The 15,733-nt window shown below is 42.8% G+C and overlaps 1 protein-coding gene across 3 annotated transcripts in view; it reads left to right on the top strand.

The window, feature by feature from the left end:
* The window catches only part of EFL1 (elongation factor like GTPase 1), a 277,476-nt gene that overhangs the window by 227,430 nt on the left and 34,313 nt on the right, over window positions 1-15,733 (top strand). For all 3 annotated transcript variants that reach the window (XM_044279571.1, XM_044279570.1, XM_044279572.1), the window contains exons 17-18: window positions 5,948-6,095; window positions 14,175-15,172. In XM_044279571.1, the coding sequence (XP_044135506.1) occupies window positions 5,948-6,095; window positions 14,175-15,172 (1,146 nt within the window). The remainder of the gene's footprint in view (window positions 1-5,947; window positions 6,096-14,174; window positions 15,173-15,733) is intronic.

The following is a 15,733-nucleotide window of genomic DNA, read 5'->3' as shown; positions in this document are numbered from 1 at the left end:
CATGGCAGTTGCTTCAATGCATGTAGGGTTGTGGTCCTGGTCAAGACAATCTCCTGAACTCCAAACTGAATGTCAGAATGGGAAAGAAAGGTGGGCTACAACAGCAGAAGACCCCACCGGGTACCACTCATCTCCACTACAAATAGGAAAAAGAGGCTACAATTTGCACGAGCTCACCAAAATTGGACTGTTGAAGACTGGAAAAATGTTGCCTGGTCTGATGAGTCTCGATTTCTGTTGAGACATTCAAATGGTAGAGTCGGAATCTGGCGTAAACAGAATGAGAACATATATCCATCATGCCTTGTTACCACTGTGCAGGCTGGTGGTGGTGGTGTAATGGTGTGGGGGATGTTTTCTGGGCACACTTTAGGCCCCTTAGTGCCAATTGGCCATCGTTTAAATGCCACGGGCTACCTGAGCATTGTTTCTGACCATGTCCATCCCTTCATGACCACCATGTACCCATCCTCTGATGGCTACTTCCAGCAGGATAATGCACCATGTCACAAAGCTCGTATCATTTCAAATTAGTTTCTTGAACATGACAATGAGTTCACTGTACTAAAATGACCCCCACAGTCACCAGATCTCAACCCAATAGAGCATCTTTGGGATGTGATGGAACGGGAGCTTCGTGCCCTGGATGTGCATCCCTCAAATCTCCATCAACTGCAAGATGCTATCCTATCAATATGGGCCAACCTTTCTAAAGAATGCTATCAGCACCTTGTTGAATCAATGCCACGTAGAATTAAGGCAGTTCTGAAGGCAAAAGGGGGTCCAACACGTATTAGTATGGTGTTCCTAATGATTCTTTAGGTGAGTGTATAGCTCCAATAGGCAGTGTCCAGTGTCATGAGATGGTGTCTCAGTAGGTAAGGCTATCTATATGATGCCTATTACCGGCTAAGACAATAGGTATAGAACTGATTTCTTACAGTCCTCCAAATAAGATTTTAAGGATGGTATTTGCCTCTTCATTAGGCCGTTTTAGAAAAGATGTGAGAGCAGTGGTAATGAAGTAAGCAATGTAGTCGTTGCCTGCACGCCCAGTGTCTGGGTTTGCTGCTGTTCAGCCATCACTGCAACCGATTTATTATTAGGATTCATGTGGTTCCTAGCTGTCAGACCCTCACCCATCACTAACTAAACCCAAGCAAACATGAAAAGAACATACAAACTCCATGCAGATGTTTTTCTTTGTCGGTTTTGAAGCTACGACCCCAGTGCTGCTAGCCACTGAGCCAACGAGCTGCGTATCCTAGTGATAAGCCATCATTTTATGTCATTGAAAGAGGAGAGTACTAAGAAACCGTGATCCACCTCAAATAAGGGCAGTCTCAAGCTGGAGCAGGAACTGTTTTAGCCCAGGCCACATGGCTGACTTTATAACAGCATAGCCTGCAGACGGTCAGTCCCAGGGAGCAGTTACCCATTCTGGAAGCAGATGTCACATATGTTATTCTTGCTCATACAGCTTATGACTTTGGCATGTCTGACGTCTCGCTCATTTCATACCTAGCTGATTAATGCATTTTATTACCCGTCTGCTGGTTTTCACGTTTTAGGTCATTTTCATACTTTGTTAAAGTCCGGGTCTGCTGCTGAGCAGGTTTTATGGCCTCTGTATTTGGATATATAGTGAAGACATCTGGGCATTCTGTACCTGCAGGCAGTGCGATACGTGATGAGCTGTGATTTTCTTTCCAGGGATGAAAATGCTGGGGAGTGTGTGAACGCTTTTATCAGACGGCTATATGAACTGGCAGAAAACTCATTTTGGCCTTAAAAGGCAGAGCACGGAAGTTATAAACTGGTGATTGGGATCACAGGCACCGACTCCCAAAAGCTCCAGATGCAGAACAGTTTTAACCCTGAGCGCAGGAATGTGAGCAGAAACGGAGATGATGTGATCAAAGTAACCACAGTAGCGTAGGAATCTGGGTAGATAAGACGAGGGCATCTTCTATGATAGCAGAATTGTTTTTGACACTGAATCTGAAATGTAGACATTTTATATACTGGTAATGAAAGTTACTGAATTGTTCCCTAGTCTTATAATGTGGGATCGATCCAATAGTCATCCCGTTGCTTTGGGTCAGTTCTCTGGGGGCTGGGATATTTACTACTGCCTGCAACGTCATGAATATTGCAAATGATTCCTGCAATACTTTATACTGAAAAGACAGTTTAGCCACTGAGCTTCAGGTATTATGGGATCGCTCACTAAACCTTGCTTGTGTTTTAAAGGGAACCTGACATCTCGGATATGCAATTTTAACCGCCCACAGTACCTTCACTCATGCGCTTATGGCGCTCTGGAATTAGTTATTGTTGCAGTATTCTACTGTAACTAGTAAATGTGCTGAAAATTCACTTTTTTCCTTTCAAAATTATTTTCATAGATTTTTTTATCACCATTACTGTACATACAGAAAGAGCTCCGGAATTATAATGAAAAATACATTAATTATACAAACCACTTTTAATCTTCTTCCCACTGTCTGTATGCAAATGCGTCTGTTAAAGTCAAGGAGACAGACAATTTACTCCTCCGAGTCAAGGTGTCCCTGCCCGACCCCCAACCTCCTGCTCCTCAATTGATGGAGCCTGCTTGGGATCTATCGAGACCTGGGGATAATGTTCCCTGCCTGAGAGAATGTCACTCACAATGCAGGAGGTGGGTGCGGGAGGGGACATCCTGAAAAGACGGCCTCCTTTACTTGAAAAGGTTCATTTCCATATGGCGGGAAGAAGATTGAAAGTGCATTTACCAGTTAGAATACCGCAATTAGAACTGCTTCCAGAGCGTAATAAGTGAATGAATAAGGTACAGTGGGCAGCTAAAATGTCATGCCTGAGATGTCTAGTTCCCTTTAAAGGCTATTTACACCTTTGGGGCAATTTTTTTTTATTACCGGTATTGCATTGTACTTATTTTGAGCTAAAAAAAATGTTTTCAATTGGTCTTTACTAACAACATGGAGTCCTTTTTTATGTGTACAGAGCTGACATGCTCTACCAGCTGCCTGTGGCTTTTTTGTCTTTTCCGTCATCTCAGGAGCAGACGGACTCCTTATCTCTGCTCTCTGACATTATAAACACTCATTATGGCTCAGTTCTGATCTTACTGATAAGAGTGTAGCTGTAGATGACCTGCACAAAGTGAAAGTACCAGTCACACAGTTAGAAAAACAGTTAGCCCTTTGTGACTAAACAGCTCAATATATTTTTTTATAAAAACCATTGAAAGTAAGATTTTTAGCCAAAAATAAGTTAAATGCAATCATAATTTAGAAAAATGACTCCAAAGGTGTACATAGCCTTTATGCTGGCCATATACAAGATTATAAGGGGTTGATAGAGTTCAATTAAAACTCGGACAGCCCCTTTAAATGTAAAGTTACTGGCATAAATAATAATAAATGAGGAGTTGTCTGCGGTTCATCTGGTAGTCCCGCCACATGTCCGGATTTGCAGAGGGGAGCATACTTACCTTCTTCCCGCCACTGAGTCCCCGCTGCAGCACCTAAGCCTCCCACTGTCAACATCCAATTTGATGCCACTGCAGCCAATGATTGGCGGCATTGGTGACCTGCCCCTTTCCATGACGTCATTTGGTCAGCGAGGCATGTGCAGGCACTGTTTCCTCTTCAGTAATTACCTGTGCGTTGGCTCCTGTGCACAGTGGCGCATTGTCATTACTACTTCTTGTCCCGTTCACTTTAACGCCTATCCTGAGGATCGGTCAACAGTATCATAGTACTGCACGCCCCATCTAATGATATCCATGAATTCTTAATAAACCGTTTACAACCAGATCACCTCAGATAAACAAAACTAACCAAAAAAAACCTTAATCTGCTATTCTATAGTTCGCTTTTTGCAGCATACATGCAGTCATCCATTTTGTGCGTGGGGTTAATGCTGACCATCCATCTCGTTCCAGCCGTGCGTTCTCCTCTGTGTTGTTTTTATCGTGAGGTTTGCAGTTTCCTTAAGTGGCTGTCTTAATCCACTCTGACTTCAGTTCCCCTTCACAAAACAAAGCCATTGGCTTCTGTGGTGAATTTATAAACCGGGGCTACTTAATACCTGCTAAGTACTATTCACCGCCGTCACGTCCATGCCAGCTTGATCCACTTCCAGTTGCTTGTTGGCGTTCTCTGTGCTATTTATTTATAATGGCTTTATGTGTGACATTATGCACACACATTAGTGTAAATTAAAAACGGAAGTATCTGAACTTCAGCAAAGAATACCAGAGGTTATAAACCAGACCAAAACAATCCCGATCCGAGCAGCAGTGCGGCGTACTGGTACTTACATTCCATACAAGGCGGTTGGTTTTGTGATGCCGATGAATGGCCCTCATACTTTTTTGAGGGTGGCTAACGTTATAGGAAGCCAAATAACGAGATTAAGCCTACCTGTCCAAGAAGTCTTCTGGGTAGTGCGCTGTGATTCCCTGGATCCAGCCACCACCAAGAGCTCTCCTTATAGTAGTCAATGGGAGTGCACCACGCATGACCGGCCACCGCTCCCATTCACTTTTATGAGCTTGATGGAAATAGCCGACCCAGTGCTCAGCTATTTTCAGTAGCCCAATAGCAATGAATGAAGGGTGGCTGCGCCCTCCACCCCTTTCATGGTTGGGACCCACACCTATCAGACAATGGGGGCATATCCTAGCCTACTTAGAGGCTGTGCTCGATCTGCACCCGCCACGTCCTCTGTACTTTGACAGGGCCAGGCAGGCATGATCACGATTCCACCACCTAGCCCTGTTAATCAAAGTGCAGTTGCAGAGCCTCTAGGTGTAATGACAACGCCCCCATTGCCCTTAGAGGCTCATTTGCATATATTAAACATATTTTTTCTCAGCAATGCGGACAGATATGAACATGGGACCATGCCTGTGATGGCTGACAATCTATAAGGGAAGCTGGAGAAGACAGTAGGTGAGGGTAGAAGCAGCTGGTAGTGTGGTGGCAGCATGCTTATTGGTGGGGGGCTTGCCTGAAGAGGGGGGTTTTCAGGTTGCTTTGAAGGTTTGGATATTGGGGAACAGTGTGATGGGCTGTGGTAGGGAGGATGGAAGATGTACGTGAGAAATCTTATAGCCGATTCTGTGAGGAGCAGATGTATTGGGATACAGGGCAGGAATGTAAGGGGGGACCGATTGTGGACGGCCTTGTAAGTTATAGCTATAGTCTGTAGAAATTACGGCATTACAGAATAGAATGAGCAGAGAATTCTGTGAAATTGTGTAAACACTTTACTTGTATCTTGTTCTGTACTCGAGTTACATGATGTATTATTCTTCATTCATGTCTAAGCTTAAAGCGGTTGTGTAGGGGTTTTGTATTGATGATCTATCCTCAGGATAGGTCATCAATATCTGATCAGTGGGGGTCTGACTCCTGGCACCCCCGCCGGTACTCTTCCTGTTCATTACACTGCCCGTCGCCTCGGAAGCGAGTGTAATTACTCCGTTCACTTGAATGGAGTGAGCACTTGTAATTCCACTACAGGGGAGACGATGTGTAGTGGAATGAAGAGGAAGGAACGCCCCCTCCTCTCCAAACAGCTGATCGGCGTGGGTGCCGGGTGTTAGGATTACAGTTGTGCTGGTTTTCTGCTAGGTCGCACAGGCGACATCAGGATGGGGGCAAACCAACCAGCAGAATGTAGAACATAGCTATGTATATGAATGGAGAAAATGACATAGGAGAAGGAATAAGAAGTACAAAACCAGGATTTGTTTCTCTACATTTTATGTAGGTTAAGCTAGGCGATATTCTATGTATTCTATGACTAGGTGATGATCTATGTTTCTATATTGTTGGAGATGGAAGAGCACTATAAACTTTCCTGCTTTTCTGATGCATATTGGACCCGATTACAAACCCCATTTTTCATGCAGGTATAATTCTTTTTGCAGGTGAAATGCCACAACTGGTGAAGGGAATGAAGCTCTTAAATCAGGCAGATCCCTGCGTTGAAGTGTTGATTCAGGAGACGGGAGAACACGTCCTTATTACAGCAGGAGAAGTTCACCTGCAGCGCTGCTTGGATGACTTGAGAGAAAGGTTGAGAAAACAATATATATATATATTCCTGTAAACATTTTGTAGGCGGCCTTGGTCCGACACTGATTTATGCCTTTTTGCTTTGCTAGAGGTTCTCATCCAAAAATCTTTCACCGTCCTCTGGGCATTAAGTACATTTATTAATGGCTATAAAATGATCTGCTGCTGGCGAGTGCGGCCTCCTCTCTGGCCTTGCATCCATCCCGAGCACTTTTTGGCAGGCTACCTCTCATTACTTGTCAGTGAACGCCATGGCTTCATTTATTGCTATATGCTCTCTGCACAATGGGTTTTCCAATTAAAAAGCAATGTAGCTGTAATGAAAGTGTATATTTCTTTATATGCGTATCTGCCGCTGCCACAGGCATGCACGTGGCATTTCCTTTCATCTGTAAGAGTGAAAGTTGGCAAGGGCAAGGCTGGGATAATGTCACTTTATTTTGTGCATGTTTAATTATTTTCAGGATGATACGGAGTACTGCAGATATAGAATTAAAAGCATATTTCACATAAAGACATCCCCGTCATTGCAGAAAAAGGTGGACACCTGGTGCAACCCGCAGTGGAAACCCATCTCATTTTGCTAGTAGTGTTAATAAACTTCATCTGCCTCACGTGAACTTCAGTATGAGTTTTAGTGTTCTTTAAAAAGGACCTGTCACCGCTCCCGACATTCCTGTTTTAACAGCTTTGTGTATTCCCCATGTAATAACAATGCTGGAGCCTCTATTCTTATGACTCTACAATTTGCCATTCCTTTATTATTTCTACTAGAAGTTATGAATGAATTGCTAGCAGTCTGCAGTAAGGGTACAGAGGGGAGGTAACCAGTTGGGGGGGTATCAAAGCTCTTGTACCTCTGTTAAGCTGGCCATACAATTGCGATGATGATCAGCCTCAACAGTCGTTCATGGGATCGTACATACGAACGATCCCACCAACTAAACTGCACGTCAAGGAAGTCCGTTTTTAATAAAAACCGACTTCCTGGTGCTTGCCCACAATGGCAAGTGATCGGCTGAATTCATCCAACCATGCCATCAACATGTATTTTCGGCCGATGAACGTGGGGAGTTTTCCAGCACGGCAGAATACATTTTTGGCAGACGAGTCTGCCATCGGCGATTGAGAATGCTTTGTTCGCGCTAGTTTTTCAAACAGTTGGCTGGAAGGATCAAAATCTGCCATTCCGGCCAACTTTAATCCTATGTGTATGGCCACCTTAAGGCCTAGTTCACACGAACGTATGGCTTTTATAGTTTTTTGCAGTCCGTTTCTCACAGATCCGTTGTTCTGTTTCCGTTCCTTTTTTCCGTTCTGTTTTTCCGTATGGTATATACAGTATACAGTAATTACATAGAAAAAATTGGGCTGGACATAACATTTTCAATAGATGGTTCTGCAAAAACAAAACGGATACGGAAGACATATGGATGCATTTCCGTATGTGTTCCATTTTTTTTGCGGACCCATTGACTTTAATGGAGCCACGGAATGTGATTTGCGGGCAATAATAGGACATGTTCTATCTTTCAACGGAACGGAAATATGGAAACGGAATGCTTACGGAACACATTCCGTTTTTAATGCGGAACCATTGAAATGAATGGTTCCGTATACGGAACACAAAAAAAGCGGCCCGTACAATCGCAAAAAAACGATCGTGTGAACTAGGCCTAAGTCTCAGGCTCAGTGCAAAATCTATACCTTCCATTTAAGATCTATTCTGTGAAATTCTTCCGGCGTATACGCTAAACATATCTGTATGGCTCGGTTCACCTGACCGAAGACCAGATACAGAAGGCCACCAGAAAAGTGTAGAGCATGTGTTATACTTTTTATTTAGTTTTCAGTCTGGCCTCATGTGCAGTGTATGTTACTCTGGGGTCGGATTTTATTGCAGACTACATTAAAGTTAGAGCACTACATGTGTGCTTTTATTCATAATTGTACAGCCTTACCTTTATGAGGACTCATTTACACACGCTTGTGCTATGTTCTGCCAGCATGGCTTTGGCTGAATACAGACATAGCAAAGGATATCCACTGCACATTTCGTCCCTGCATACTGAAGGGGTGAAATATTTGGTTAAAAAAAAAAAAACCTGCTATAATTGACATACTGTGGACTGGAAAATCCATCATGTCCCGGTTTCTATGTGGATCTAGGAATGGAATGTCCTTGTATTGAACTGTAGTTTGCTGCAGAAGTACAGTGCGGAATCTGCACCGCAAATCTGCTACTTGTATACTCCGCTTTTATTTTATTTTTTTCACAAAAATGTTTTTAGGATGTCAGTACATGTAGCACAGATATTGGCTATATAAAGCCGTGTAACAATATTAATCTGATAAATGAAGGCAGAGCATGTTCATGTAGCTGGATCACACTTAGGAAACCTATTATAAGACTGAGTAATGATCATCCCTTGTGACAGAACAGCAGGCATTCGGCTCCCTTTTCCAAGTACCAGAGCACCATATGTCTTACTCTGACTCCTTGGAGTACTACAGCTAGATTTACACGGCCAGTGAATCTGCCTGTCTAAAGGTGCAGCTGAACAAGCAAATCGCTCGTTCATCAGGTGAAATCATCTGAGGTGCGGACACCTCAATCATGGTTCCTGGGCAGCAGATCTAAACAGAACCCTGCTGTCCGGAAACAATGATTTTGTATGGGAACAAGAGATAGCAGCAGTGATCGCTCATCCTCATACTGTGGAGGAGATCAATGCATGTAAACGCGGCCGAACGCTTCCTTCTCGACAATCAGCTGCTCCTCACAGCATCTAAATACGCCTTTAGGATTAATGAAGTTTTCAGCTGCACATATAGTGGAGATGCCTACCTTGTCCTATCTAAAACATTACTTGCTGTGTTCATTATAAGCTGGTTTGTATTTAAAGTGCCTAGACTCCTTCAATAGCTTGTGCCTTCTAAAGTTCTCTCCTGAGTCTGCCATACATGCCCAACTCGGCTGAACCTTTTTTTTTTTTGTTGGGAGAGAGGAGAAAGCCGCTTCCAGACACCTCTGGTGACAGCTTATCTCCTGGGAGAACCCTTCTCTCCCATTGTACCATCTATTGGTTGAGAGTCGAGAGCTTCCTATACACATTAGGCCGAGTTCACATTTTAGTTATTTGGTCAATTATTTCCATCAGTTATTGTGAGCCAAACCAATAGTTAATCCTACTCTATAACCTAGAGATCAGGTGTAATGGAAAGATCTCCACCTGTTCTGTGGTTTTGACCTGAACCTGGTTTGGGCTCATAATCACTAATGGAAATAACTGACCAAATAACTGATTGTCAGACTGTCCCACCAAATATAGTGGGTTTCGCCAGCTATAATCTAATGTATATGGAGGTCTTTAGGCTTCACTGACTTTTGGCAGTGATTTTGTGTCAATTCGACTTTTGTTGCCTAATGTTGGGTATCCAGAATTCTAGACCACTGGGTTCTGGACTAACAGAATGTGATACATATATGGATATACTATAAATATTGCAGTTTTAAATATATAGTAGTTTTGGACTTTTTCATTTTTTGTTGTGAATACTACATTGAGTTTAATTAGTTTACTTTTTACTTTATATCATCTCCAAATTCATTACAATTATTGTACACAAAATTATTAAAATAGCTGCCACAGTTGTCCATAGACTGTGTCTGGTACACCAACTCAACCCCATATACTTAGGCTACCTTTATATCTGCGGCTTGGATTCCTGCAGGCTGTTCTAGCAGAGAATGGGGTCTGGCTGAGATCTGGCCGCATTCCGGCAAAAATGCAGAAAATTGGCTGGACACAAACCACTGATGCTAAAGAAGCCTTTAAGAGGTATTCCAGTTATGTGAACTCATCTACAGGATAGGGGATAACTATTAGATTGGCGGGGGTCATACCGCTGGGACCCTTAATGATCACTAGAACAGGAACCCCATACCCCATGGAGCCCCTGGAAATGAACGGAGCAGCACATCAGTCAGGCAAGCACGCAGTTGCTCCGTTCATTTCTATGAGAGTTCCAGAGCTAGCCGAGTGCATAACTAGAATACCCCTTTAAATGGTGCTGAACTGCAATACCAGACACTGCCTATGGGCAAAAGTGGTGCAGGTTGTTTTGTTAATCTGGACAAGCCTATACAATGATTTGTTATTCTCGCCCATTACTATGGCAGACAGTCATTTTTAGGCCATAGTTCACACTTGCCAGTTGTGTTTGCATTTCTTATTTAAAGAGTAAGTTCGGACACCGTAGGTTTTGATCTGCAGTGGATTCTGACTATGGTAAATCCAGGTAGTCTATGGTAAAAATCCATGTGTTATATGCTGATTTTGCCCCGGCTGCCCAGGAAAAGCCAAGTGGGGCCAACAAGAGATAAAGTAGTAATCAGACATTGGTGGCATACGCTAGCAATGTGCCACTAATCTCTCTAAGGAACTTCTTTACATTGTAGAACCCATAGATTTTCCACCCCTGGATGATAAGGGCTCTCATAAGACTATATGTCACGTAGGTTTCCGTGAATGTTTCCATCCCTGAGGAGATGATGCAGATCTTTCCATATGTGCTGTAATTTCTTGTTGCAGTTAAGCAGATCATGCTATTTTTTGCCTGTTTCCACATTTTTTTTTTAGTCTTCAGGAGGAGAAGGCTGGTGCATACATATCTGCAGTCCTACATCGCTGATGTCATGCCTTCCTAATACCTCCTTGGCAGTCACATCTCCGTAATAATAATGCTCTAAAGTCTAGTGGAGACATTTGGCTGCACCATGCTATGAGGGAAATTTCTTCCTCACCACCTTCCCCACAGGTGTCCATTCTCTTCTGCAGCCTGACTTCTATACTTAGACCTCATTTTGTGTCCTTTTAATGTTTTTTCCTTCCCCTTAGAAATCGCATTAACTGTTCATCTGTTAAGTTACAGCTGCATTGTGCTTCCCATTTCAGACATTTCATTACCAGTCTATTATGTGAGCATGCAATCTTGGCTTTACTGCTGGCCCACTCCCTATAGTCCGTCTCCCTATTGACTGTGTTAAGATGAAGAACACTATACATTGCCTAATGCTGCATACCGTCTAGCTTCCCTTTATTGTTTCAAGCTAGGGACTTCGAGCAAAAAAAATGGATCCTAACACCACATTCACACCTAACAGATTTGTTGCAGTCGTTCACACTCCAGTGAAAGTGTACTTCTAAGGGCATGCTTAGGAAATGTATCAGTGATGCAGCGAGAAAATTTAATGTGGACTTTTAAGTCAAATGCAATGCATATTTTGATGAAAAATGTGATTAATAGTTATTATACACGTTAGAAAAAAATGGATATTTGGGACAGAGGTAGATGGGTTTTGTAGCTTTCCAGTTCCGTAGTATATTTCTCAAATGTTGTATTTGCCTTATCATTGCATAGTACTTGCAGCATGAAGTGACCCTTCAGTCAGAGGCCCAAAAATGATCTGAAAGTCTGATATTGCTATTTATGTTCCTCAGATCTTTCTCTTGGCTTGCTTTTTAGTTTTTCTGCATTAGAACAGGGCTGTGATCTGTGACTACAGTTTCGGTGCAGTGCCTGCAGAGAGACTGAGGTAGTCTGAGACACACCCTCTGCTTATCATTGGTTCAGGTTGCTGCTTTGAGAGACAGGAGGCGGGCTCTGACTACCTCAGACTCCCTGTATGCTTTCGAAATAAAAGGTAGTCCCTGACTAGAGGGTTGCTTTAAAAGTTTTATAATACAGAAGAGGCAAACCAAGTCATATCATTATGAAATATATGTCTAGGTTGGCCAACCTGCGGCCCTCCATCTGCTGCAAAACTACAACTCCCGACATGTCCAGACAGCCTATAGCAGGGCATGGCGGGAATTGTAGTTTTACCACATTTGGAGAGCCGCAGGTTGGCCATCATTGTATATGTCATGGCTAGTATTGAGTTAAGTTGTTTAAAATTCAATTAGGCTGCTTCGCCAAATAAAAATATTACTTTGTGACGAATTGCAAAGCACTTTTCTTTGTAAATGGCGGGTGCAATGTAAGGGGATTGCACCACTTCCTGTCATTGTAGCCCTCAGATGCAGTGTTTATCACTTATCGCGGCATCTGACTGGCTATAATAATAAAAAAAATAATACTTGCCTCATCCATGTGATCGCGAAGAGCCCGCCGCCGCCATCTTAAAGGGGACAGCTCTAAAACCGGACATACCCATATTTTCACCCAGGCAGCCCCCGATACTAGCATCAGGGCATCTCATGCTCCGATGCGTTCCCTTGCCATGCGCTAGATCGCGCAGGGCACTGGCTCTTTTGTTTACAATAACACACTGCTGGGTGGAGGTTTCCGCCCAGCAGTGTGTTCGGTGACGTCACCAGCTCTAATTGGCGGGCTTTAGCGCTGCCCTAGCCGTTTTACTGGCTAGGGCAGCGCTAAAACCCGTCCATCAGTGCCGTCGACGTCACCGGGCTTCCTAGCAGCCTTATAGAGAGCCTGGTTCGTGACCGGAACTCCTGAAAATGCCTTTGTCCTACCCGATTTAGCGCAGGGTAAGGAAGAGCATCGGAGCATGAACTGCTCCGATGCTCAAGTCAGGGGGGCTGCCTGGGTGAAAATGGAGGTATGTCCGGGTTCAGCTCTAAACCCAGACAACCCCTTTAATTGAATATCCAGCACGGCCCGTGATGACATCTGTCATACGTCACCGCACACAGGATTTCCCAGGATCAAGTTGGCGGCTGTGGGCTTTTCACTCTCAAACAGAAGAGGGAACTATGTTTTTTGGTTTTGTTTTTTTCTTCACCCCATTTGAGGGAAAATCGATTCGTTATCACGAAGCACAAGTAAATTCGGTTTTGTGGCAAATCGCATTTTACCAGAAATTCTGGTTGAACTCCACTTTGTGAACTTTGATTTGCTCAACACTATTCATGGTAATAAGAGAAATACTTACCTCATTCATTTTATTGCGAAGAGCCCTCCACCGCCATCTTCATTGAAGATCCTGCGCGACCCGTGATGACGTCATTGTGTTGGCTGGTGTGGTGACGTCATATGTCACTGCACACGGGATTTTCAATCAAGATGGTGGAGGCAGGCTCTTCGTGCTCAAAAGGATGAGGTAAGTATGATTATTTTTTTTAGCCCCATTTCAGGGAAAATCGATTACTTGCCACAAAGCATGAGGAAATTTAGCTTTGCGGCAAATCGAATTTTCCCTGAAATCCGTTCGAAGTCCACTTCGTGCTCTTTGATTTGCTCAACACTAGTCATGGTAATAAGATAAATACTTGGTGAATTTGCCATGTATTGTATAGTGCCTGTTTTAGCATGCATGTACTTTAAGCCTCTGGAAAATAAGCCTTACTCCTCATTAATTATACGTGACATTAAAAAAGTTTATTCTATATCCATTGGCTGGATAAAATGTCGTGGAACATAGTTTATACTGAAATGTTCAGCTACCCATTGAAGTTCTGGTGTTGACAGATAAAAGGGAAAATGTAACGGAGGATTTGCACTGCCCAATTGTCGGATAGGTAGTCAGGAACAAACATTACTATGAATGCTCTTTTCAGTATAATCTGCCGATGAACGAGCAAAATACTTGTTCATCAGGTGAAAAGATCTTTTATGCAGAACATTAGATCATTGTTTCTGGGCAGCAGATCATGCTGTGTGCATCAACCGGTATGAGGACAAACAATGGCAGAAGCCATTGCTTATCTCCATACAGTCAAAGTGATCCCTTCATGTAAATACTGCTCTTCACCTCCACTGATGAGCAGGCAATTATCGGGAAGGAGCGGTCCCTTCCCGATAATTGCTTGCTCACCTAGCACATCTAAATGTGCCTTAAGAGAAAAAAAAGTAAGAAATGTTAGGAACAATGCTTAAGGATGGGCTGATATAGCACACTAGTGAGCTAAGTGACTGAAGGAGAAAATAGAAAACTGAAGTCGTCTTCACTTATATCAGTTAGGTGCCAACGATAAATGTATGTTTAAAGATCCTTTTGTTGAAGTGTGATGATTCATTGATATCCTATTGTTTTTGGTATCCTTTTATATATAGGTTTGCAAAGATTGAGTTGAGTGCATCTGAACCTATAATCCCATTTAGAGAAACCATAATCAGACCTCCAAAATTTGACATGGTAAATGAAGATATTGGAAAACAGCATAAAGTGGCCATTATACACCAGGTTAAAGAAGAGCATAATAAGTCACCTGAAGGTGTCCAGATTGACCCAGATGGCCTAGTAACACTAACCACTTCAAATAAATTGGCCACACTTAGTGTCAGAGCCATGCCACTCCCGGAAGAAAGCACTCATCTTTTAGAGAAAAACAGTGACTTAATCAGAACTATGGAACAGATCAACTTGGCTTTCAATGAAGGAAGCAATACCATTCAGGTCAGCGAGACAACAATCAGCCGAATTAGAGAATTCAAAAGTCAGCTTGAACAACATTTACAAGGCAGAAGGTGGCGGAATGTAGTTGACCAAATCTGGTCCTTTGGCCCTAGACGTTATGGGCCTAATATCTTGGTAAATCACATTGAAGGCTATGAAAGGCCCTCTATATGGCAATGCCTTGATATAGTCCCCAAGAAGGTTAAATATCATAGTTTCGATAACAGCATTATTAGTGGTTTCCAGCTTGTGACCCTGGCTGGGCCCATGTGTGAAGAACCTCTTATGGGAGTTTGTTTTGTTGTGGAAAAACTTGATATGAATAAATCTATGGTGTTGGAAAGACAATATTCAGAAGAAAAGGCTGCAAAAGGAGAAGACAATCTACATACAGCTGCTGAATCCATTGATAATTCCGTGAGGGAAGCTGCTGAAGCAAAAGACGTTCCACGACACAGTCAGGATAGCACCAAGGCTCAGGAGAAATCCAGCAAACGTAAAGGGGATTTCCTATTTACAGACTGTTACGGACCATTTTCCGGACAGTTAATTGCCACAATGAAGGAAGCTTGCCGTTATGCTTTTCAAGTAAAGCCACAGAGACTTATGGTTGCAATGTATACTTGTGAGATCATGGCTACAGCAGAAGTGCTGGGTAAGTAAATGTAATATTTGTCTGTCTGCCTATTCTCTATAGCTATTATCTGTCTCTCTATCATTCATTGATAACTTTGTATGATATACCTCATGTACCTGTGAACTAAAGGCTCTCATCTATTCCTCTTATTGATATTGAATTGCCTTTGGATTGCCCCATTGGAGAGATTTAACTCTATCATGTAAAAATGACCACAAGTGTAGTTCCTTTATACTTTTCCTCTTTTCAGGAAAATGGCCTGAATATCTTAAGAAATACATACCATTATTTTAACTATACCAATGCAAAAAAAACACCGCTGTCCAGTTTAATTTTCAACTTTTTTCCCCTTTTTTTTTTTTTTTACACACATTTCATCTGGCAGATTTCTCTTTTCCCTTGCTGTGGTTGGGCAGCAGCTCATCAAGCATCTGCAACCCCAGGAGCGTGTTGCTATCTGCTCTTCTTGACCCCTTCCTACCCTGCACAGAAAATAGTCTCTCACACATGGTACCTTTGAACCAAATAATGGCACTATGGTATGCAATACAGTTTCTTTCTCCACTGCCTAGAGAGAGA

Source organism: Bufo gargarizans, chromosome 2 (genome assembly GCF_014858855.1).
Source record: "Bufo gargarizans isolate SCDJY-AF-19 chromosome 2, ASM1485885v1, whole genome shotgun sequence".
Taxonomy (NCBI): domain Eukaryota; kingdom Metazoa; phylum Chordata; class Amphibia; order Anura; family Bufonidae; genus Bufo; species Bufo gargarizans.
Note: the sequence above shows the minus strand (reverse complement) of the source record. Positions and strands in the feature narration are given on the sequence as shown.